The 25,798-nt window shown below is 41.9% G+C and overlaps 1 protein-coding gene across 1 annotated transcript in view; it reads right to left on the bottom strand.

Annotated features, from left to right (window-relative positions):
* MOV10L1 (Mov10 like RNA helicase 1) overlaps positions 1-25,798 on the bottom strand; it is a 93,827-nt gene that overhangs the window by 63,986 nt on the left and 4,043 nt on the right. Inside the window, exons 3-9 of the mRNA XM_063075840.1 lie at positions 23,785-23,947; positions 6,565-6,677; positions 5,831-6,018; positions 3,384-3,527; positions 2,884-3,125; positions 2,214-2,346; positions 746-940 (exon numbers count right to left, since the gene is read on the bottom strand). Of these exons, the coding sequence (XP_062931910.1) occupies positions 746-940; positions 2,214-2,346; positions 2,884-3,125; positions 3,384-3,527; positions 5,831-6,018; positions 6,565-6,677; positions 23,785-23,947 (1,178 nt within the window). The remainder of the gene's footprint in view (positions 1-745; positions 941-2,213; positions 2,347-2,883; positions 3,126-3,383; positions 3,528-5,830; positions 6,019-6,564; positions 6,678-23,784; positions 23,948-25,798) is intronic.

Genomic DNA, 25,798 nt, shown 5'->3' on the forward strand with positions numbered 1-25,798 from the left:
TGGGATAATGCCATTAAATACCATCACATGTCTACGTGTCAGGTTTTTTTAGCACCAAACTTAAAAAAATAAATCTGCTTTTCAGAGCTTTCTGGTTTTATAACTGCAGAAGAGAATATGTGGACCTGAAGCACTTTCCTTTAAGACCACAGCACAGTTAAAACCTGGGTGTTCCCCAAGTTCCTCAGCCACAAGTCACCCAAGATGGATGATATGTTGCTCTTCTTAATTTCATTCTTAAACATAACACATCTTCAAACAGGCTTCAAGTAAAGAAGCAACTGTGTTTTCCCTACCACAAACTGTGCTGGAATGCTGTGAGCTGCTCACTAAAGCCACGTCAGCCAGCCCCTTGCTGAGCTGCTGCTGACAGGCTCCCGGGTACACATGTAGGACACAGGATGCCAGAACCGGACCTGCCCTCAGGAGACAGAGGCAGGAGCCGTGGGCAAAGCCCACCCTGCTCGGAGAGTCTGAGACTTGCCAGGGTGGAATGGGGCCTGGAGTTGGCACAGGCCACCTCCTTGGTCTTTGCTGCTGCTGGGCAGTGGCAGACAGAGCTTCACCCTAAGAGATCCGTGGAGATGCACCCCTGCCCCCCAAATGCAATCACGGAACAAGGCTTAAACCCCTTCACCACCTCCCCCAGCGAGGGTGGTGGCCACTGCCTGCCAGAATGTCTGCTTACCAGATGGAGCCCCCAGGCCCGTCTCCAAGAGCTGCACACTCATTCCACTTACGGTACCTTTTCTGGGTGGTCACGACAACTGTAGTTTTTGTGGATGCTACTGCCTGGGAACTTTTAGGCTTTTTCCAAGAAAATGGTTCACGGACAGCTATCAGTGACTCCTCACTGCTGACTACATTTACTTCAAGGTATCGCCCAATTAGGAAATTAGAAAAACAAAGCAAAAGGAGTTCCTTGCAGCGGCCAGAATTTCTAGAAAAACAAAACGAAATTTAGTTTTAGTCATAAGACAGGCAAATTCAATGTAATTTCCCTTTATACATATAAGGGAAATTATGGAATTATCAGACAGTAGTCATCCTTAGTTTTTAATAATTCTTTTTACAGAAAAAAAGACCTTCTAAAATAAGCAATGTAATCTCTTCCCAAGATAAATTAAGTGCCTAAAATAGTCTCTTCCCTAATTCTCAAACATAAGAATAGAAAAAAACACTTTCAACATTCCCAAGTTTAGATCAGAATTGTGTAACATGACCAAAACTATGTACTATTTTTTACTTGCTTTCTGCCCAGTTCCTGCTGTGCCTCTGACCACGCTGCACACACGCCTGCTGCTTTTACCTCCATTTCCATGTGTCATAACGCTAAAAACATCACGTAGGCTGGAAGGCTGACCGAAGGGCTGTGTGCTTAACAGTCACCCATGGTTTCATGTTGATGGGCTTGAATCAACGCAGTTTACGTTTTTAAAAAGACTTAGAATTAGCAAATCTAGATGACTGATGCGAGGTAAGAAGACCTGGAAACCCACATCTAGCTGGAAGGTGACCTTGTACGCTCCAGCGGCTTCAACAGTGGCATGACAGGGAAGGGAGAGCGAGAAGAGTAGGGGCCAGGGACGGGCCTGGGTGGCCAGTGGGATCAGCCAGCCACGGAAGGGAGAGGAAGGAGAGCTCAGCTCTGGCGCTCTGGCATTTCAGCTGGGAAGCTCTGTCCCGGCCCTCAGCATGCTGTGCTGTCTGTGCAGGCCAGGTGCCCAGATGGAGGGATGGAGTTGGACAGAGGTCTCAGGGATCAGCTACTGGGACACAAGGAAGGCAGTGCAGAGGGGATGCCAAGTGGATAAGAATGAAAGGGCTCAGAAACACCTGAGGGAGCTAAAGCCTGCACAAGCTTTGTGAGCAACTATTTTCTCTGCAAAGCTGGGAGTCAGGTCATTCACTAGGATGAGGCTATGGCACCCATCGCCTCAGGCAGGTAAAACTCATGCAGCCATTTCCTAGACCAATGCTTTTTCTAATGATTTTGCCACATCAAAAGTCATGAATACTTTTTTTCTTGGCGACTGATACAGGGATTGAATCCTGGACCTTGGTATTATCAGTACCACACTCTAATCAACTAAGCTGACCAGCCACAAATGCTTTTTATAAAATCCAACTTAGACGTATCATGGATAAAACTTAAAGAGAAAAATGCACAAATATCCTCAAACTAAGCTCTCTCCAGGCCTTTAGACACGTACTTTGCATCACATATAACCTCAATGAAGGTTTTTCCCCCTGGAGGGACAAGCCCCCCAGGCTCAGGCTCTGTCATCTGCTTCGTCAGTAAAGTGTTTTTTTCCCCTCCATCTTCTCCTTTACAAGTACAGTCATCTGGGAAATGAAATTTAAATCCAAATTACACCAAAAGGTAAACTATTTTTAACAATGCTAGCAGGCTCAGTGGAAATGAACGCTCTCACACACACACACACACACAAATACACAGATGTATACAAGAACACAAAGCAGAGCCTCAGATGGTGGCTGACAAGAAAACCAGCCGAGAAAGCAGTAAGACGCAGGAAAGGGTGTAACCACAGACCACCAAGCTGCTGAGGCAGAAGACCCAGGCCACAGTGCAGGCCCTGGAACGCCCCCTGGCAACCTCTCCCAGGAAACACCCACCCTCTGAAGCACAGGTTGGTAACTGTAAAGCTATTTTTGCCTCTCTTCCAAGTCCCAAAACATTAAGAGGACAAGAGTCTAAAACCAAAGAGCTCTGAGCACAAAGCGCTGCAGCAGCTGGGGGGCTCTGGCCACTGCTGCCCACCCTCTGCTCAGGGCACACGGCCGAGACCCGACTGGCTCCCAGGCTGCAAGGTCATCTTGGTCCACCTGACCTCACGTGGTAACAGCTGAAACGTCTACCTGGAGAGACTTCTCTGTTGTTCACCAAACTGCTAGCCAGTGGCTGACGGTTTTCATTCATTCTGTAGAGATCTAACGAATTAACACTTCCATCTGAAAAACTCTTCTCCTCAGGAACAGAAACAAAAGACACCACTGGGCATGTGTGGTCTTTATCTGGCATTTGGAATCTGAATTGTTTAGCTTTATCCCAGCCAGCCAGTTTGCAGCTGACTAAGTTCTGAGGAACATCTCCTTTATTCCTGGAAAGAGAGGGTGAGCCATGAACACACGATTTCTAAAGCTAATACATTCAATTACCATAAAGCACACACTTTAATCCAGCAAATGGTGACTGCAAATACCTTTGTGAATATCATTAGAAAGGATATGCTGGAGTGAAAATTTTTGAAAAAGTGTTTATAAAGGGAAAAAATAAACATGCAAAGTAAAGTTGGGTCTGCAGACAGACATTCTGACATCACAGTCTAAGACTTTAAAACTGTAAGCGGCAAACTTACTCTATCCAGATCACCAGAGCCTGACTTCCTCCTTCTCTCAGTGTTCCAAAATCTGTCATCCTTGTAACTTCAACACCACCTTTGTTTCTCAATAAAAGGGTTCCGTAGGCCTCCTCGGCAGTCTCACCAACAGTAGCAGAGTCTCTGAAGAAAGTGCCAAAGAACAGTGTCCCCAGGGTGGTAGAAGGCCTTCACACAGCGACACCACCCCTTCCTCCCCTGTCAACCACCTCCCAGAGAAAAGACTGCTGGGTAACGGGCAAAAACGCCTGACTCCACAGAGATGGCCCCTAGCTATAGGCAGGGTTCCCACACACCCAGAATTTCTAAGCAGAATGGCAAATCATCGTAAAGAAAAAAATTACATATCCCATGAAGTCTAGAAAAAGGGGGCAACACTGGTGACATCTCCAAGGAGTCACGACCCTGAGAATACACCCTGCACCGAGTCTCCCAGCAGAGCCCCCATTCCCCATTCCCCACCTCTCCAGGCTACAGGGGTGGGAGTAGGGGTGGGGGACAGCAACAGGCTTGGCATATCAGGGATCCACTAAACTTGCATTTGGAAAGAGCTGTTGCTCTGAAGTATTTGAATACAATTAAACGAGAAGTTTTTCTCTTCGGAAAATGGGAAGGTGTCTCGCTTCAAGCTTCATTCTGATATTATTGAGAATACTGGAGGCACGACTCCCGTCACTACTTATCTACTTGCGCTTTTGCAAGGTAAACCCAGCCTTATGCTGCTTTCCTGGCCTGCAGCTCCATTAAGAAAATGGGGCCTCCAGAATGAGCCGCCCTATGTTTCTGGTCACTGCCCACATGGTGAAGTTCCCAGCCACACAGGGAGGCCTGCCCCTTCCTTTCTCTTCCCTGTGACATGTGCCCACATGACTGTCTCTCTCTTGCCCTGGGAGCTCATGCCATCCGGACCAGGGTGGGTGCAGAAGCAGAGGAAGCAGTCAGATCCCTCCATGGTGTCTACAGACCATCAACAACATTTGCTAATGGATGGGCTGAGGAGCACGAAGAAAGAACAGTGTGAGGGATGACTCCCAGGCTTTGACCCCAGCCCCCTGGCATGGAACTGCTGGGAAGACCAGGAGAGGCGCTGGGCCTGGAAGAAGAGCAGATCACATTATTTGCTTTGTGCAGCCAGACATGGGGTCTGGGGTGCAGGGGAGCGGCCCCAGGCTACAAGTAAAAAAGTGGGGAACGGGAGGACACAGCTTCCCCAGCAACTTCTACTGCATGGTCAGGAAGCCTGAGTGGGACGAAGAGAATAGTAATGCTGTTAGGGCAGAAACAGGTCTTTTCCAAGCATCTCTGGCCAAAAGAGAAGAGTCAGAAAAGCGTGTGTGTAATGATATGAGTGTTTCCTTACAGTAGCCACAATAAGGTCCTCGCTTCCCAGGCCTTGTGCGAGAGGGGCCTTCACAGCTTCTGCCCCGGGGGCCGAGATTGCAAAACAGACAGGAAGCCTGGGAACCTCGATTCAGACATAGGGAGGAGGTGCAGGTCAGCAGATCCCTGCCCAATCCTATTTCCTGGCACCTTTAGGCTCGGCAGCAGATGGGGCACAGAAGCAGCAGAACTGCTGTGCACCCTGCCCTGGTGCTAGAACTGAGGTGACATGTCTAGCTTCCCTGCCCCAAAAGGTGGGCCTGGGCACTCTTCAAAAGGAGAGCAGGGTCTCATGGAGAGGGGAACTGGGCACCAAGTGGCCAAATAACAAGGGTCTGCAGCAGGATGATGCCCAGTGGCACCCACACTCCCACCCCCAGACTCCCACAGCCTTGAGCAGGGTGACCACCTGCACCTGCAAATGACAAGCGCCCCACTGCTCTGCTCCTGCCGCCCACACACACCTGTTGCTCGGTTCACACATGCTCTCAGGTGCTAGAGCTGGGGCAGGAAATCAAACAAAATGCTTTCCCACATAGAACTTGCACTCTACTGAGGAGGTTGATGGTGGACAGAACAATGAGGGAAGCACATGAGCAGCCCACAGGTGGTAAGTGCCAAGGAGACAAAGCAGGTGGGGGAGGTGGGCGGGGCCGGGGTGGCTGCTGTGTAGACAGAGTGCTCAGGGAAGGCCTCGCACTGTAAACACGTGCAGGAGGTAGGGGTCCCTGTGGCACAGAATGAAGAGCACAGATACAGAAAATACAATAATTTTAACAACCTACTATGTCCAATGTGTTTTTTAAAATGCCAAAATGCGAAAGAGCAAGAGAAAAAAATCCACCAAAAAAATGACCACCACCAACATAAGATACAGGATGACCTTCAACTCCACCTCCGACCGATCATGAAGACGGGCTGAACACCCTTCAGGAGACACTCTCCTTTTAACCAACCAATTCAGGATTTTGACTGATGAAAGTAACTCTTCAAAATACACTTAAATCGGGCCTTTCCCCTCCCAAGAAGAAAATGTTGCTTATTACCGTCTTTTCACTGGGGTTATACAAAGTGCTCTCCAGATGTAGCATGACTGGCTGCTCTCCACTACCACTGCGTTGACAACGTCATACCTCCGAGGTAGGTAACCAGCAGGCAGTCTCAGAGAGTCCAAGGTGAAGAAGATGCTGTCCTCTATCACCCCGTTTCTTCCACAGAGGCTAGAGATGCAGACCTGTGAGCACAGGGATGGAACCTTGTTTAGATGCCCGTGTTGCACAAGAGGTGCAGTTCTGAATCAGGCCAGCTCAGAAGACCGACTAAGGCTGAATCTCTGGGGGTGGGGCCCTTGTCTCTGAGGACACATGATCAGGGGGCCTTGGTGGCCCAGGCACGATGACGGAGGGCTGGTGAGAGGGCTGTGGTATCAGAGCAGGCTCACACTTCTACCTCCACCTCTGTGCAAGTGCAATCCCTGACTCACTCCCAGTCCCCACTCCCCAAACCACTCCAGCTTGTACAGGAAGCAAACCCCACACCCCACTCCACTCACTCCAACAATGTCTTCTGTTACATAACAGAACTTAATCATGTGAGCCCTCTGGTCTCTACTACCTCAAAGAAACACAGAATGTTCAATAAAAACGTAGGCCTCTCTTCGGCCAAGGCTGAACTTTATCTAGGCTTCCCAACACAACCAGGAAAACCGTGGGATGTGAAAATAATCCCTGTTGGCAGGTCTGGTAGAAACACAAGAAAGAACGGCTTGTCAGCACTCTACCTTGTCCACGCGCTTGTACCTCAGTGGCTTCACTGAGATGGCCTCACTGCTCCATGTGCCCGGCCGGATCCAGTACTCAGCCTCCACCCAGTCCCCTTTGCAGGGCTTGAAACCTGAAATGGTCAGAGAGAAAACCATTGTAATAAAGTGCACAATTTACTCTGAAACTGTGATACACTGAAGTCATTTCTATTATACCTAAGATAAATTTGGGCATTTTAAAAAAGCAGTTTTTACTACTGTTAGAAACTATCAACCATAATTTCTTCTAGATTTACCCTGGTTAAATGGAGCACAGAAAGTTACAGACCAACCTTCTTTCCACAGCCTTATCACCCCTGCGTATAGGGCAGGGAATCCACAGTCAGGGAGGTTGCACAGAGAATCCCAGGTTAAGCCTATCATCTCAAGATCCCATCTGTTTAGCACATTCCTCATATTTTGAAATTTTTTAAAAAACAAACATCACAACTGATACTAGAGAAATACAAAGAATCATTAGAGACTACTATAAAAAACTATATACCAACAAATATGAAAACCTGGAGGAAACAGATAAATTTCTGGACACATACAAACTCCAAGACTGAACCAAGAAGAAATAAAAAACTGAACAGACTGATAAAAGTGTATAATTGGATACTGAGTTTGTTTCTCAAGAAAGCTGATGACAAACACATAACTGAGACCAAATATCTGCTGACATCTACATCCAACACAGGAGACACAGTGACTCAACTGACTGTAGGAAAACAGAAGAGGCAAATCTGCTAAAGCACTGACTTCAAGGTTAGTTGGTATTTCCAAAAAGGTTCTCTCTGAGATATTCTGTAGTCAAATTGGCAAAAGTCCAAGAAAAAGAGAGACCCCTAAAAACAGCAAGAGGAAAGCATCAAGTCACCTACAAGGGAGCCCCCATCAGATTAACAGCAGACTTCTCAGAAGAAACCCTACAGGCCAGAAGAGAATGGGACAATATATTTTAAGTACTAAAAGAAAAAAACCTGCCATCCAAGAATATTATACCCAGCAAGGTTTTCCTTCAGATACGAAGAAGTAATAGTGTATTTTCCAGACAAACAAAAACTGGGAATTCAGTGCCATACAACCAGCCCTACAACAAATCTTCAAAGGAATCCTGCATCTAGAATCCAGAAAATGATAATCACTACCATGGATACACAAGAAAGAACAAATCCCACTGGCAGAACATATAGGCAAATGAGAAAGAGAAAAAAATTATATCATACCATCTCAAAAAACAAAAACAAAAACAACAAACACCAAAGACAAACAACAACAGGGAAAGAAAGGAACAAAATATACTTAACATAACCAAGCAAAAGCAATTAAATGACAGACAGAAGTTAGACAATACCTTTCAATAACAGTCCTAAATGTAAACAGATTGAACTCCCTACTCAAAAGACATACGGTGGCTGGGATGGATTAAAAAACTAGACCCAACTGTATGTTGCCTACATGAAACCTACCTCACCTGTATAGACTCACACAGACTAATAATAGTGAAAGGATGGAAAGAGATATAAATGCAAATGGAAACCAAGAACAATCAGGAGTAGCTATTCTTGTATCAGATAAAATAGATTTTAAACCAAAAACTATAAAAAGGGACAAAGAAGGCTATTATATAATGATAAAGGGATCTATCTACCAAGAACACATAAAATCATAAATATATATGTTCCCAACATTGAAGAACCAGATATATAAAGCAAACACTCTTAGATGTAAAGAAAGAGATAGACCCCAATATGAGAACAGTTGGGAAACTGAATACCCCTCTCTCAGCACTGGACAGATTATCTAGGAAACCAATTAAAAGAGAAACACAGGATTTAAACTACACTTTAGACCACCTGGACCTGGCAGATATCTACAGAACATTTCACCAAACCACCACAGAATATACATTCTTCTTACTAACACATGGAACATTCTCCAGGATAGAACACATGTTAGTTCACAAATCAAGTCTCAGCAAATTATATTATTATTATTTTTTAATTTTTTAAAAAGATGACTGGTAAGGGGATCTTAACCCTTGACTTGATGTTGTCAGCACCACACTCTCCCAAGTGAGCTAACCGGCCATGCTCTCCCAAGTGAGCTAACCGGCCATCCCTATACAGGGATCCGAACCCATGGCCTTGGTGTTATCAGCACCACACTCTCCCAAGTGAGCCATGGGCCGGCCCCAGTCTCAGCAAATTTTATATAACTGAAATCATTTCAAGTATCTTCTCAAGACCAGAATGTATTAAAACTAGAAATCAACAACAGGAGAAACTTTGGAAACCATACAAATACATGGAAATTGAACAACATGCTCCTGAATGACCTATGGGTCAAAGAAGAAATGAAAAAGGAAATAAAAAAACTTCTCGAAACTAATAATAATAACACATCATACCAAAACTCATGGGATACTGCAAAAGCAGAACTAAGAGGAAAGTTTATTGCAATAAATGCTTACATCAAAAGAAGAGAAAACCAGGCACACTGCGCCAGTGCCTTAGGGCCTACCTGGTGACCAGAGGTACGGAGCTGGGGACCAGACCTCCCTCCCACAACCAGGCACACCACACCAGCGCACTGGGGCCCGCCCAGTGGACTGAGGCATGGAGCCAGGGACTGAACCCCGCTCCCACAACCAGGCACACTGCACCAGCGCCTTGGGGCATGCCCAGGGACTCGAGGCATGGATAAGGGGACCAGAGCACCCCCCACAACCAGGCACACCGCCAGCACCTTGGAGCCCCCCCCGGGGACCTAAGGCATGGATCTGAGGACCAGACCCCCCCCCCCCCCACAACCAGGCACACTGCACCAGTGCCTCAGGGCCCACTGGGGGACCTGAGGCACAGAGCTGGGGACCAGACCACTTTCCCACAACCAGGCACACCATGCATGCACCTCGGGGCCCACCCAAGGACCCAAGGCAAGGAGAAGGGGACCGGACCTCTCTCCCACAACCAGGCACACCAAGCCAGTGCCTCAGGTCCCACCCAGTGACCTGAGGTATGGAGCTGGTGACTGGATCCTCCTCCCACACCAGGCACAAAATGCCAGCACCTCTGGGCCCACCTGGGTACCTGAGGCATGAAGAAGGGGACCGGACCCTCCTCCCACAACCAGGCACATGGTGCCAGCGCCTTGGGGCCCACCCAGAGACCTGGGGCATGGAAAGGGGACCAGACTGCCCTTCCTCAACCAGGCACACCACGCCAGCACCCCAGGGACTGCCCAGGGACCCGGGGCATGGAGAAGGGGACCAGACCTCTCTCCCACAACCAGGCACATCAAGTTAGCTCCTTGGGTCTTGCCTGGTGACCCAAGGCATACAGAAGGAGACCAGCAACCCCCCTCCCACAACCAGGCACATGGTGCCAGTGCCTTGGGGCCTGCCCAGGGACCAGAGGCATGGAGAAGAGAACCAAACACACCCCACAACCAGGCATACTGCCAGTGCCAAGGAGCATACCAAAAACAACACCTCCACGTGGGTGGCCCACCACAGCCACCACAATAACCATGGTTGCCATGAAAGCGGCTAGATGCCACAACCTACCATGCAGATCGTCCGCCAACCACTGGAGTGCACTGACACAAGTAATGTCACCAGCAGAGATAAAGAAAAGGAGTGGATGTCTCTCCCCACAAAGCCCATTTCAGAGTGACAGAAGAAGCATCTGCTCTATGATAATATTGGGGGACCTGATCACACCTTGCAGCTTTAGACAGATCATCTAGGCAACAAATCAACAGAGTAACTGTTATTCTTTCAGAAGGAGAGAAAAAATCTAGGGTAATTGAGGGGGGAAGGAAAGGGGGATGAGAAGAGATTAGACAAGGGGCATAAAGAATAATTACAATTTGTAACAATATATATGCTAGTAATATTGATTTGATCAACATATCTCAATGCTGAACCCCAAAATATGTATAATCAATTTTGATTCAATAAAAATTAAAATAAAAAAAGTAGATAAAGACTTCAGATAAGTAACTTATCATTACACCTCAAGGAACCCAAAAACAAGAACAATCCAATCCCAAAGTTAGTAGATGGAAATAATTAAAAACAGAGCAGAACTAAATGACATAGAGATAAAAAAATACAAAATACAATACAAAAGATCAATAAAAGAAAAAGTTGGTTTTTTGAGAAGATAAACAAAACAGACAAACCACCAGCCAGACTAAAGAGAGGACCCAAACAAAAATCAGAAATGAAAAAGAAACATCACAACTGATACAAAGAATCATTAGAGACTACTATAAAAAACTATATACCAACAAATATGAAAACCTGGAGGAAACAGATAAATTTCTGGACACATACAAACTCCAAGACTGAACCAAGAAGAAATAAAAAACTGAACAGACTGATAACGAGCAATGAGATCAAAGCAGGAATCAGAAGTCTTCCAACAAAGAAAAGCCCAGGACCAGATGGCTTCACTGCTGAATTCTACCAAACCTGTAAAGAATAATACATACCAATTCTTTTCAAACTATTCAGAAAAATTGAAACAGAAGCCATTTTCCCAAACTCATGAGGCCAGCATCCCCTGATACCAAAAGTCAGACAAAGATCCAACAAAAAAAGAAAACTACAGGCCAATATCCTTGGTGAACACAGACACAAAAATTGTCAACAAAATGTCAGCAAACAAACATGGCAGCCAATCAAAAAGACTCTACATCCTGATCAAGTTGGATTCATCCCAGGGATGCAAGGATATTTAGTGATACACCACATCAACAAGAACAAGAACAAAAACCATATGATTATCTCAACAGACACAGAAAAAGCATCTGACAAAATTCAACAAAATTCAACATCCCTTCATGATAAAAACTCTCAACAAATTAGGTATAGAAGGAAGGTATCTCAACACAATAAAAGCAATAAATGACAAATCCAACACCAATATCATCCTGAATGGGGAAAAGCTGAAAGCTTTTCCTTTAAGAAGAGGAACAAGACAAGGATGCCTACTCTCACTACTCCTATTTAACACAGTATTGGAAGTACTAGCCAGAGCAATCAGACAAGAGAAAGACATAAAGGGCATCCAAATAGGAAAAGACAAAGTCAAAGTATTCCTGTTTGCAGATGTCACAATCTCATACACAGAAAACCCTAAAAACTCTACCAAAAAACTCTAAGAGATGATAAATGAATTCAGTAATATTGCAGGATACAAAATCAATACACAAAAGTCAGTATCATTTCTATAACAAACTAGCAGCAGAAGAAATGAAGAAAGCAAGCTCACTTACAATAATCGCCAAAAAAATAAAAATAAAATACTAAGGAATAAATTTAAACGAGCAGGTTAGAGATCTCTACAATGAGAACTGCAAATCACTGCTGAAAGAGATTAAAGAAGACACCAAAAGATGGAAAGACATTCCTTGTTCATGGATTGGAAGAATCAGTGTAGTAAAAATGTCCATACTATCCAAAGCCACCTACAGATTCAATGAGATCCCCATCAAAATACCAATGATATTCTTCACAGAAATAGAAAATAACAATCCTAACATTCATATGGAATAATAAAAGACCCTGAATAGCCCAAGCAATCCTGAGCATAAACAAACAAGCAAACAAATAAATAAATAAACAAAGCAAGCTGGAGGCATCACACTTCCTGACTTTAAATTATATTACAAAGCCATAGTAACAAAGAGTATGGTACTGGCATAAAAAGAGACACATGGACCAACGGAACAGAATAGAGAACCCAGAAATAAACCCACATATTTACAGCTAACTGATCTTTGACAAGGGCACGAAGAACATACAATTGGGAAAGGACAGCCTCTTCAATATATGGGTGCTGGGAAAATTGGATATCCATTTGTACAAGAATCAAACTAGACTCATAACTCTTGCTATACACCAAATCAACTCAAAATGAATGAAAGACTTAAATGTAAAACCTGAGACTTTAAAATTCCAGGAAGAAAACGTATGGGAAACACTCCAGGATGTAGGGCTGGGCAGAGACTTTACAAATAAGACCCTAAAAGCACAGAGGACAAAAGAAAAAATAAACAAATGGGATTATATCAAACTAAAAAGCTTCTGCACAGCAAAGGAAACAATAAACAGAGTGAAAGATAACCTATCAAATTGGAGAAAATATCTGCAAACTGTATATCTGATGAGCGATTAATATCCAGAATATACAAGGAACTCAGACAACTTTACAGTAAAAAAAAACAAAAAACAAACAAACAAAAAAACAAAACCTGATTAAAAAATGGGCAAAGGTGGATAGACATCTCTCAAAGGAGGACATACAAATGGACAACAGGTATATGAAAAAATGCTCAACATCACTAATAATCAGGGAAATGCAAATCAAAACCACTTTGAAGGGACGGCCCGTGGCTCACCTGGGAGAGTGCAGTGCTGATAACACCAAGGCCACGGGTTTGGATCCTATATAGGGATGGCTGGTGAGCTCACTGGCTGAGCGTGGTGCTGACAACACCAAGCCAAGGGTTAAGATCCCCTTACTGGTCATCTTTAAAAAAAAAAAAACCCACTTTGAGATATCATCTCACCCCAGTGAGACTGGCTATTATAAAGACAGAAAATAACAAATGCTGGCAAAAATGTAGAGAAAGGGGAACCCTTCTGCTCTGTTGGTGAGACTGTAAATTAGTACAGCCATTATGGAGAACAGTATGGAGGTTCCTTAAACAGCTACAGACAGAACTACTGTACGATCCAGCAATCCCGTTGCTGCGTATATACCCAAAAGAGTGGAAATCATCATGCTGAAGGGATACCTGCACTCGTGTGTTTATTGCAGCTCTATTTACAATAGCCAGTCTATGGAACCAACCTAAAATGTCCATTGATGGATGACTGTATAAGGAAAATGTGGCATATATACACAATGGAATACTACTTAGCCATAAAAAAAAATGGAATTCTGCCACTTGCAGCAACATGGATAAGCTTGGAGAGAATTAGGTTAAGTGAAATAAGCCAGCTGCAGAAAAAGAAATACAGCATGTCTACACTCTTAAGTGGGAACTAAATAAATAAGCAAACAATAAAGAAAGAGAGAAAAAGAAAGAAACAACAATCACAATAATACATCGAGCTTTTAAAAGGAAGGAACAGAACCATGGTCACTAGAAGTAGAAAGGAGGAGGAAGAGGGGAGGGAAAAGGGAGAGGGTGGAGTTTAATAAGAAATTAATGAGAAATTGGCTAATGGACACAAATATTATGTACTGAAATGATGAATAAGCTAAATATCCCGATTTGACCATTACATATTGTACACAACTACTGACAGTCAACTCTGTACCCCACAAATATGCATAGTCATTTATGCTTCAATAAAAAAAAGATCCCTACATATTAAGAAACCTATGAAAGCAGAAACTTACTTGCAGCATACATACATGTTCCTTACTTGGTACATACATGATCCTTACCTATAAACATGCTAACATGTCCACCCAGCTTAAATACAAGCTGTAGCAGTTAAAATTTACAAGCACGTATATGTAACCAAACTACAAAACTTTGGCAAAGCTAATAGTATTGAAATAAACAAACAAAAATCACTGGGGTCTGGCAGCCCTCGTTTTGTCTTTGGTGCCACGACCATCTCTGGAGACACCTCCACACTAAAGGCCAGCTTGCCCCACAGGCACATGCCCATGCTCTGCCCTAACAACCTACCCAACCCACCCAACCCCCTTGGCAATTCTGCCCTTTAAGAACCACTGCCACACAGCAGGCAGGCCCTCCACTCACCCATGTCCAACTTTGTCAGTTGCTGCAGCAATGGCCTAGCCTTCCAGAAAACACTGTCACATGGATGGTGGTTCCTCCACACCCACACACAGCCTGTCAGCTGCTCAGGTGGTAGACCTACCCTTGAAGAACTACCACCACACAGCAGGGCAACTCTACACACACTCATGTACCCACACCCAACCCTGACAGCTATCCCAGAGGTAGCCAGCTCCCAGGAACCACTGCCACACAGCAAGCCAGCCCTTTGTGCCCATGCCCAACCCTGTCAGATGTCCTGGTGGCAACCCTGCCTTTCGGGAACTAATGCCACACAGAGGCTAGCCCCTAGCATCTGCACCAAGCCCAGACAGCAGCTCCATTTCCTGGAAGACAATGATGCACAGCTGGCTGGACTGCCACACCCAAGCACCCCTAGCCCCCAGACCAGTGAAGCATATCCATGCCCAGCAAAACCACACTGCCACTGTCACAAACCACAGCCCAGACAACTGAAGAAGCTGAAGATTAGCTGATAAAGAATACAGCTGAGAAAATGGCACAGAGACTATGCAGCTGAACCCTCCCCAGTGAAAGCCAACAAACCACACCCAACTGAAACCTGATGGCCCACCTACAGGAAAAGTCTACTCTTATGAAAGCTACTCCAAAAAATTGGGAAAAACACCTATTCTGCTAGATGTGCAGATATCAATGGATAAACACAAGAAACATAAAAAAGCAAGGAAATATGACACTCCATAAGGACCATAAGTCTCCAGCAACAAACCGCAATGTAAAGGATATTGACAAAATCCCTGAAAAGGAATTCAAAATAACAATTTTAAGGAAACTCAGTGAGATACAAGAGAATATGGAAAAACAATTCAATGAAATCAGGAAAACAATTCACAATCTGAATGAGAAATTCAGCAAATAGATATTAAAACAAAAACAAAAACCCAGAAATCTTGAAGCTGAAGAATACAATGAATGAAACAAAAAATACAATCAGAAGATTCAACAACAGACTAGATCAAGCAGAATTAAGCATTTCTGAACTCTAAGATGGGTCTTTTGAAATAACCCAGTCAGACATTTAAAAAAGAAGAAAAAAAACAAAGAAAGCCTACAAGACTTATGGGATACTATTAAACAAACAAATATTCATATTATGGGAAGTTCCAGAAGGAGAAAAAGTGAGAAGAGGCATAGAAAGCCTATTTAATAAAATAACAGCTAAAAACTTCCCAAGTCTTGGGGAGAGATATGGACATCCAGATCTAGGAAGCTCAAAGGTCCCCAAACAAATTCAGTCCAAAAACATGTTCTCCAAGACACATTATAGTCAAACTGTTAAAAGTCAAAGATGAAGAGAGAATTCTAAAAATAGCCAGAAAAAAGTGTCAAGTCATATATAAAGGGATTCCCACTGGACTAACAGCAGATTTCTTGGCAGAAATCTTACAGTACAGGAGAGAATGAGATGATATATTCAAAGTTCTGAAAGAAAAAAACAAACAAAACCAAAAATCTGCCAGCCAAGAATACTATACCAAGAAAAGCTATCCTTCAGAAATAAAGGAGAAATAAAGTCTTTTCCAGACAAGCAAAAACTAAAGAAATTCATTACCACTAGTCCACCTTTACAAGAAATGCTTAAAGGAGCTCTACATCTGTAAGTGAAAGAACAGTAACTACCATCATGAAAACACAAAAGTATAAAACTCACTGGTAGAGCAGGTACGATAATAAGAAAGAGAAAGTAATCAAATCATATCCTTACAAAAAACCTCCAAACCACAAAGAATTACAATAAGAGTGAATGAAAGGAACAAAATATATACAAAACAACCAGAAAGCAATCAACAAAATGACAGGAGTAAGACCTCACCTATCAATAATAACCTTGAATGTAAATGGATTAAGTGCCCCAATTAAAAGACACAGATGGACTGAAATGGACTAAAACACAAGACCCAACTATATTCTGCCTTCAAGAAACTCACTTCACCTTTAAAGACACAGAAAGACTGAAGGTAAAAGGATGGAAAAACATATTACACACAAACGGAAACCAAAAGTGAGCAGGAGTAGATATACCAGATAAAACAGACTTTAAGTCAAAAACTGTAAAAAGAGACAAGGACATTACATAATGATAAAGGGAGCTCTTCAGCAAGAAAACACAACAATTATAAATATATATGAACCCAATACTGAAGCACCCAGATATCTAAAGCAAATATTATCAAACCTAAAGGGAGAGACAGACAAAGACACTATGATAACTGATGATTTCAACACCCCACTCTCAGCATTGAATAGATTAGCTAGACAGAAAATCAATAAAGAAATATCAGACTTAACTGCACTATAGACCAAATGGACCTAATAGATATTTAGAAAACATTTCATCCAAAAGCTGCAGAATACACATTCTTTTCATCAGTCCATGAGACATTTTCCAAGACTGACCAAATATTAGACCATAAAACAAGTCCCAACAAATTTTTAAAAATCCAAATCATATCAAGCATCTTTTCAGGCTATAATAGAAAACTAGAAATCAATACGAGAAACTCTGGAAACTGTACAAAAACATGGAACTTAAGCATCACACTCCTGAACAATGAATAAGAAAGAAATTTAAAAATCTGTTGAAACAAATGAAGATAGAATCACAACATACCAAAACTTACAGGATACAGCCAAAGAAGTATTAAAAGGGACATTTATAGCAGTAAGTGTCTATGTCTACAAAGTAGTAAGAGTTCAAATAAACAACTTAATAATTAACATAGTTTGGATATGTATGTACCCCCAACCTTTGTCTCCCCAAAGTTCATGTTGAAATCTGATACCCAATGTGGCAGAAGCTCTTTGGGTCATGAGGAGCAGGTCCCTCATGAGTAGATTAATTCTCCCTGGGGAGAGGGTAGTAAGTGAGTTCTTATTCTATTAGTTATTGTGAGAGCTGGTTGTTTAAAGGAGCCCGGCACCTCCCCTCCCTCTCTCTCTGGCTTCCTCTTGCCAGGTGATCTTCTTGCACATGCTTGCTGCCTGATGCTTTTTGCCCAGAGTAGAAGCAGCCTGAGGCCCGTACTAGATATAGCTGTCCCAGCATCATGAACCAAATAAACTTTTTTTCTTTATAAATTACCTAGTTTCAGGAATTGTGTTATAGAAACACAAAAATGGACTAATACAATAACATACCTCGTAACTAGAAAATCAAGAACAGATCAATCCTAAAATGAGTAGAAGAAAAGAGACAATAAAAACTAGAGCAGAAATAAAATTGAGACTAAAAAAATACAATGTTCAATGATATAAAAAGTTGGTTTTTTAAAAGGATAAACAAAATTGACAAACCATTAGCTAGACTAACCAAGGAAAAAAAGGAGAAAAGACCCAAACAAAATCAGGAAAAAAAAAGAAGCCATTACAGCTGATACTACAGAAATACAAAGGATCATCAGAGTCAATTATAAACAACCATATGCCAGAAAATTGGAAAATCTAGAAGAAATGGATAAATTCTTGGACACATATGACCTACCAAAATTGAACCAAGAAAAAAATAGAAAACCTAAACAGTCCACTAACAAGTAATGAGATTGAATCAGTAATAACATGTCTCCCAACAAAGAAAAGCCCAGGACCAGATGGCTTTACTACTGAATTATATCAACCTTTTAAAGAAGAACCAATACCAATTCTTCTCAAGCTATTTCAAAAAACTGAAGTGGAGGAAATTCTTCCAAACTCATTCTACAATGCCAGCATTATCCTGATACCCAAAACAGATAAGAACACAACAACAAAAAAAGAAAAGTACAGGACAATATCCCTGATGAACATAGACACAAAAACCCTCAACAAAATAGTAGCAAACTGAATCCAACAGCACATTATACACCATGATCAAGTAGGATTTATCCCAGAAATTCAAGAACAGTTCCACATAAACAAATCAATAAACATGACACATCACATTAACAGAATGAAGGAAAAAATATATATAATCATCTTAATAGATGCAGTAAAAGCATTTGATAAAATTCAACATCTCTTGATGATAAAAACCCTCAACAAATTATGTGTAAAAGGAACAAACCTCAACACAATAAAGGCCATATACAAAAACCCCACAGCTAATATACTGAATGGGGAAAAGCTGAAAGCTTTTCTTCCAATAGCTGCAACAAGGCAAGGATATCCACTCTCACCACCCTTATTCAACATAGTACTCGGATGTCCTAGCCAGAGCAATTTGGCAAGAGAAAGAAATAAAGAACATTCACATTGCAAAAGAGGAAGTCAAATTGTTCCTGTTTGTAGACAGCATGATTCTATATATGAGGGGTCTTCAAAAAGTTCATGGAAAGATTTGTGTTATCTTTCAGTTCTATTTCCCACGAGCTTTTAGAAGAACTCTCGTATAGAGAAATCTAATGACTCCACCGAAAAATACTTAGATCTGATAATTGAATTCAGTAATGTTGCAGAGCACAAGATCAACATACAAAACTGGTAGCATTTCTATACACAAACAATAAACTAGCAGGAGAAGAATTCAAGAAAGCAATACCCTTTACAATAGCAATCAAAACCAAAAGACAAAAAAACAAAAACCCAACCTAGGAATAAATTTAACCAATGAAGTGAAAGATCTCTACAAGGAAAACTATAAAACACCAAAGAAATTAAAGGACACGCAAAAATGGAAAGACATCCAATGTTCATGGACTGAAAGAATCAGTATTGTTAAAATGACCACAATGCCCAAAGCAATCTACAGACTCAGTGCAATCCTATCAAACAACCAATGACATTCTTTACAGAAATAGAAAAAACAATCCTAACATTCATATGGAACCACAAAAGACACTGAATAACCAAAGCAATACTAAGCAGAAAGAATAAAGCTAGAGGCATAACAGCACCAGAAATCAAAATATACTACCAAACTGTAGTAATCAAAACAGCAGGGTACTGGCATGAAAAGAGATACACAGACCAGTGGAACAGAACAGAGAACCCAGAAATGAATCCATATACCTACAGCCAACTGATTTTCAACAAAAACACCAAGAATATACATTGGGGAAAAGTCTCTTCAATAAATGGTGTTGATAAAACTGGATATTCATATGCAGAAGAATGAAACCAGACCCCCATCTTTCACCATATAAAAAGTCCACTCAAAATAGATTAAAGACTTAAATGTAAGACCCCAAACTATAAAACTACTAGAAGAAAACATAGTGTAAATGTTTCAGGACATTGGGCTGGGCAAAGACTTTATGAAGAGGACCTCAAAAGCACAAGCAATAAAAGCAAAAACAGACAAATGGGATTATCTCAAACTAAAAAGCTTCTGCAGAGCAAAAGAAACAATCAACAGAGCAAAGAGACAACCCATAGAATGGAAGAAAATATTCGTAAACTATGCAGCCTACAAGGGATTAATATCCTGAATATACAAGGAACTCAAACAATTCAACAACAAAAACCCAAATAATCCAATTTAAAAATGGGCACATGAGCGAATAGACATTTCTCAAAAGACATACAAATGGCCAACAAGTATATAAAAAAAACTTCAATGTCACTAATCATTAGGGAAATGCACATCAAAGCCACAATAAGATATCATCTTATTAACTTATCCTCCCAGTTAGAATGGCTACTATCAGAAAGACAAAAAACAAACAAAAAACCCAAATGCTGGTGAGGATGCAGAGAAAAGAGAATTCATATACAGTGTTAGTAGAAATATAAATTAGTTCAGCCATTATGCAAATCAGCATGGAGGTTCCTCAAAAAACTACAAATAGAACTACCATACAATACAGGAATCCCACTATTGGGTATATATCCAAAGGAAAGGAAATCAGTATTTCAAAGGGATACCTGCTCTCCCAAGTTTATAACAGCACTATTCATAATACCCAAGATATGGATTCAACCTAAGTGTCCATCAACAGATGACTAGACAAAGAAAATGTGGTATATATACAGAATGGAATAACTATGCAGCCATAAAAAGAATGAAATTTTGTCATTCACAGCAACATGGATGAGCCTGGAGGTCATCATTTTAGGTGAAACAGGACAGGCATAGAAAGATAAATACTGCATGTTCTCATTCATATGTGGAAGCTAAGAAAGTTTATCTCACAGCAGTAGAGAGTAGAATGGTGGTTACTACAGGCTGAGAAGGACAGTGGGGATGGAGGGATAGGGAGATGTTGGTCAATGAATACGGCTGGATAGGAGGAATAAGTGCTAGTGTTCTATAGCACTATAAGGTGACTATGGTTAACAAAAACTTATTACATAATTTTGAACAGCCAGAAGAGAGGATTTTGAATGCTCTCAAAACAAAGAAATGACAAATGTTTGAGGCAATGGATATGCTAATTACCCTGATTTGATTATTACACATTGCATACATGCACCCAAGCACCACACTGTACACCATAAATATGTACAATTATTATGTATCAATTAAGAAAAAAGATTAAAAGAAACCATTTGACTTGTGGCCCAGCTGGGTACTGAGGCCTCACTGATTACGTATGGATATGTGTAATCATAATCCCACTGTAGACTGCTGAGTGTTTACTCTGGGAACTGAACCAAGAAGGAAGAGACAGGACCACTATATGCTCAATTTAGATGCCACCCTTTAGGCCAGTGGATCTTACCCAGGGGCCATTATGTCCCCCAGTGGCCATTTGGCATTGTCCACACACATCTAGGTTGTCACAAAGGGGGTAGGGGGTCAGGATGATGCTAAACACCGTGCAGTGCACAAGACAGTCCCCACCACAGACGATGATTCAGCCCAGATGTCAGAGTGCTGAGGATGAGAAACCCTTCTCTAGCTGAATGCAACAATTGCATTTTAGCTGCTTTTGCCCAAATGATTAAGGGTTTAACAGATATTCCACATATAAAACAACCTGAGCCCCGCTACTGATGTTAGAACTTCCTATCTCACGTTATGTTGTCCACAAACCTTAGGACAGGTCAGACCGAAAGGATGGCGCTGTGCAAACCCTTCTCCTCTGGAATCCCTCCCCCCACCCTTGGGTCTACATTCGATCACCTTCCACTCTATAATTACGTTTTCACCTCCGCCATTTGAGTGAATTTCAAACCTCACCAAGGTAACCTCAGAAGTTTGTGTTTAGGGCAGAACACGACCCAGGGCAGCTCATGTCACCTGGATCCTCATCCCACCACACCTGTGACCCACTCAGCTCTGTCCCAACCTCTGGTCTGCACTCAGGGAGGAACCCCAAGCCACCCACCCCAGTCCTACCCATGACCTGTGTTGTTCCTGCAGAGCAGAAAACACTCTGTAGTTATTTTGTTTACTTGCTTATTGCCTGTTATCTCTCCTATTAAAATATGGATTCTTACCAGCCAGCCACCAAAAAAAAAAAAAAAAAAAAAAAAAGTGAATTCTACGAATCAGTGGCTGGCAAAATAAGATGCTCCAATATTTGCTGAATTAATGTCAAGAAGGAAACAGCCATCTTCCCACTATTCCATAAGTAAAATGAAAAATTTAGCATTATACTTCCTTTTCTCACTTTTAGGTCAGGGGTTATAAACAAAATTTTATAGGGAGACAGCCATGCACTCTCACTCAGATATGTCTACAACTGCTTTCAGTTGCACGGTGTCATGGTCCCAGAGGGGAGGAGCTTCGAAAGAAACCTCACACAGCCTACAAGATGTACTACCTGGCCCTTTACAGAAGTGTGCTGACCTCTATTTTAGATTTCCATTGTCGTCTCTTTCTCACATTGTATTTTCTCATTCAAGAATGTTCTTTCACCATGGTCATTAGATTTTGTGATCATATTAACAGCAATTTTGATATTTTTGATCATGACTGCCTCTTAGCCTGGAACCGTTAACTTTGCCTCACTGGAATTTTTATGCACCTGGAAATCCCTCAGCCTTAGCTTTTCATCCCCACCTGTCTTTACTCCTCAGGGTAAACCTTCTCTTCTGTGACTCCCATCAATATTAATACCATGAAACATTCTCAGTCTTGTCCATCTTGGACACCTCCCAGTGAGGCTGCCTGGGAAGTCCTAATATGGTAATTGAATGGTGGGGCCTTGAAGAGGTGATCAGATTGTAGGACCATGCCATAGTGAATGGATTAAAAATGGTGGTCATGAGCATGATTTGGAGGGCTTTAAAAGGAGAGTGAATGAGGAGGATAGTGTCTTTCTCTGCTCCACCATTTTCGCAATGTGATATCCTGCAAAACCAAGACCATCAAGGTCTCGCCACCACCAAGATTTTCACCAGCTGCATTCCCTGGACTTTGGACTTCCCAGCCTCAGAAAATGTAAGCAATAAATTTTGTTTTCTTTATAAAGTATCTAGTTCCGTGTATTTTGTTATAAACAATTGAAACGGACTAATACAGGAGCGTAGACAATCACGGGCACCTTTTCCCAGAACTGAGGGTTTCTTTGACAGAACAGAGATTCTTAAATCCCAGACAGCCACCAATTTCATTTGGGGAGCCCAAGGTTAGCAATCAAGGTCAAGCAGAGTAAAACTGCAAGCTCCCTGGTGGGCTGAGCCAATTGCCCTCCAGCACCCAGGCTGCACAGCAGCTGTCTGGGCTTAAGGTGGCAAAAAACCCTACTCCAATTCATCCTTCAACACGTAGCCAGCAGGCTGTACATGCAAACTTCAGCTCAGAAAGCACCTCCACAGGCAGCATTTCTAATTCCTGCCCATTACAATGTATGTACAGGTCTTGGGAAGGAAAGCTGAGTCTCATTCATCATGATCCCCCAGTGTCTAGCTCTGTACCCACTGCCATCGAAAGCAGGTGCACAATAATTAGCTGTTAAATTAAATTCAATAAATGGCATTGACAAATTGTTTCTTTAGGCACAAAACCAAAACCAATCAGCTAAAAACAAATACAATTAAAAATGGATATACTGTATACTCTTGGAAAGGTACAAGATTATCCCCAAGCCCTACTTAAAACATTTAGAGTACTTTAAAAAGAAGAGTACCTCTGCATAACTCTAACATGGTTGACTCAGGCTGATAACTCACTAATTACATGGAAGAACAACTGTCCAGAAAGTAGTGACTGCATTCAACAAATGAACACAAAACAAATGAGAGCACAAGTTTAAAAAGTGACCCCCCAACTCACCCAAGGTCCACCCAGCACTCAAGAGCCTCTGCGTGGAGCCAGCACATGGAGAAGCCATTCTATTCTCAAAGCCCTCTCAACAAATGAAGTATGCCCAATTCTGACCTTTTCAATGATGCTTACAGCCATCTCAAATCTAATCCATAAAAATTCTTTAAGACACAAAACCTAATTTTAAATGTGAAACAGAAATCCCCCTAACATACCTTCACAAACACTCTCCATGGAGAAGTATGTGGTCTGACTGATGTAGCCAGCACCTTCCATCAAGGAAGTCACACAGCCAATCAACATCCGGGGGCTGGAGTCTGACAGATCTCTGCCATGGTTTTTGCTGTCCCCTTCCCATTTATCAGAGACAGCTTCCACCTGCAAGACAAACGAACCACTTTTTAAACCACAGGACTGTAAGAAAAGTAAACTACAGGACCATATCCCATATTTGGGCTGGGAAGTCCAAGATCAAGGCACCGGCAGATTTGTTATCTGGCAAGGGACCTCTTCCTAGTTCATAGATGATGTATTTTCACTGTGTCCTCACATGGTGGAAGGAATGAGGGAGCTCCCTGTGGTATGTTTTATAAGGGCATTAAACTCATTTATGAGGGCTCCACCCTCATGACCCAATTACCTACCAAAGGTTCCACTTCCTAATAATAACACAGGGGGTTAGAACCTCACCATAAAACTTTGGCAGGGGGAGGACACAAACATTCAGTATATAGCAATCCCTTATGAACAGAGACGCAAAAGTCCTCAAGAAAACATTAGCAAACTAAATGCAGCAGCATTATTAAAAGGATTATATACCATAATACTTTTAACCAAGTGGGGTTTATCCCAGAATGCAAAGGTGGTTGAACATATGAAAATCAGTCAATGTGATATACCATATTGACAGATGAAGAAAAAACCTACATGGTCATCTCAACTGATACAGAAAAATCATCTGACAAAATTCAACATCCTTGCATGATACAAACACTCAACAAAGTAGAATAGAAGGAAACTTCCTCAATATGACAAAGGCCATAAATGAAAAGTTCACAGCTACCAACATACTTAATGCTGAAAGACTAAGATCGTGAACAAGTCAAGGATGCCCACTCTCATCATTTCTATTCAACACTGTACTGGAAATTCTAGATGGAGCAACTAGAGAAGAAAAAGAAATAAAAGGAATCCAAATTGGAAAAGAGGAAGTAAAATTATCTCTGTTCAGACAGCGTGATCTTGTATGTAGAAAACCCTAAAGATTACACACACACACACACACACACACACACACACACACACACACACACACACATGACTAGAGCTAATAAACTAATTTCATTTTAAAGTTAATAAACAAATAATTTGGCAAAGTAGCAAGACACGAATCAAAACAGAAAAATCAGTTTTATTTCTATATTTGTACAATGAAGAAACCAAAAAGGAAATTAAGAAACAATTTCATTTACAGTAGAATCAAAAAGAATAGAATACTTAGCAATTAATGTAACCAAGAAGATGGAAAATTTGTACACTAAAAACTACAAAACATTAAGGAATTAAATTAAAGGTCTAAATAAATGGAAAGACAACAGTGTCTATGAGTTGAAAAACTTATTATTATTAATATGGCAAGACTACCTGAAGTGATCTACAGATTCAATACAATCCCTATGAAAACCTCATTGGTGTATTTTTACATAAATAGAAAAAAATAATAAACCATCCTAAAATTCATATAGAATCTCAAGGGACCCTATGGAACTAGTCTTGAAAAGGAATAACAAAGTTGGAGGTCTTACACTTCCTAATTTACTACAAAGCTACAATCATCAAACCCGTGTGGTACTGGTGTAAGGACAGACATATGGAACAATGGAATAGAATAGAGAACCCAAGAAATAAACCCGCACATATGTGGTCAATTGATTTTTCCTTTTCTTTTCTTTTTTTCCCGACCAGTAAGGAGATCGCAACCTTTGGCTCGATGCCGTCCACACCACGCTCAGCCAGTGAGCGCACCAGCCATCCTATGTAGGATCCGAACCCGCGGCCTGGGCGCTATCAGCACCGCACTCTCCCGAGTGAGCCATGGGGCCGGCCCTATGGTCAATTGATTTTTGACAAGAGCACCAGGACCATGAAATGGGGAATGCACATTCCCTATTATGTAATCTTTTCCAAAAATGGTGCTGGTAATACTGGACATCCACATGCAAAAGAATG

This window comes from Cynocephalus volans, chromosome 12 (genome assembly GCF_027409185.1).
Source record: "Cynocephalus volans isolate mCynVol1 chromosome 12, mCynVol1.pri, whole genome shotgun sequence".
Classification (NCBI taxonomy): Eukaryota; Metazoa; Chordata; class Mammalia; order Dermoptera; family Cynocephalidae; genus Cynocephalus; species Cynocephalus volans.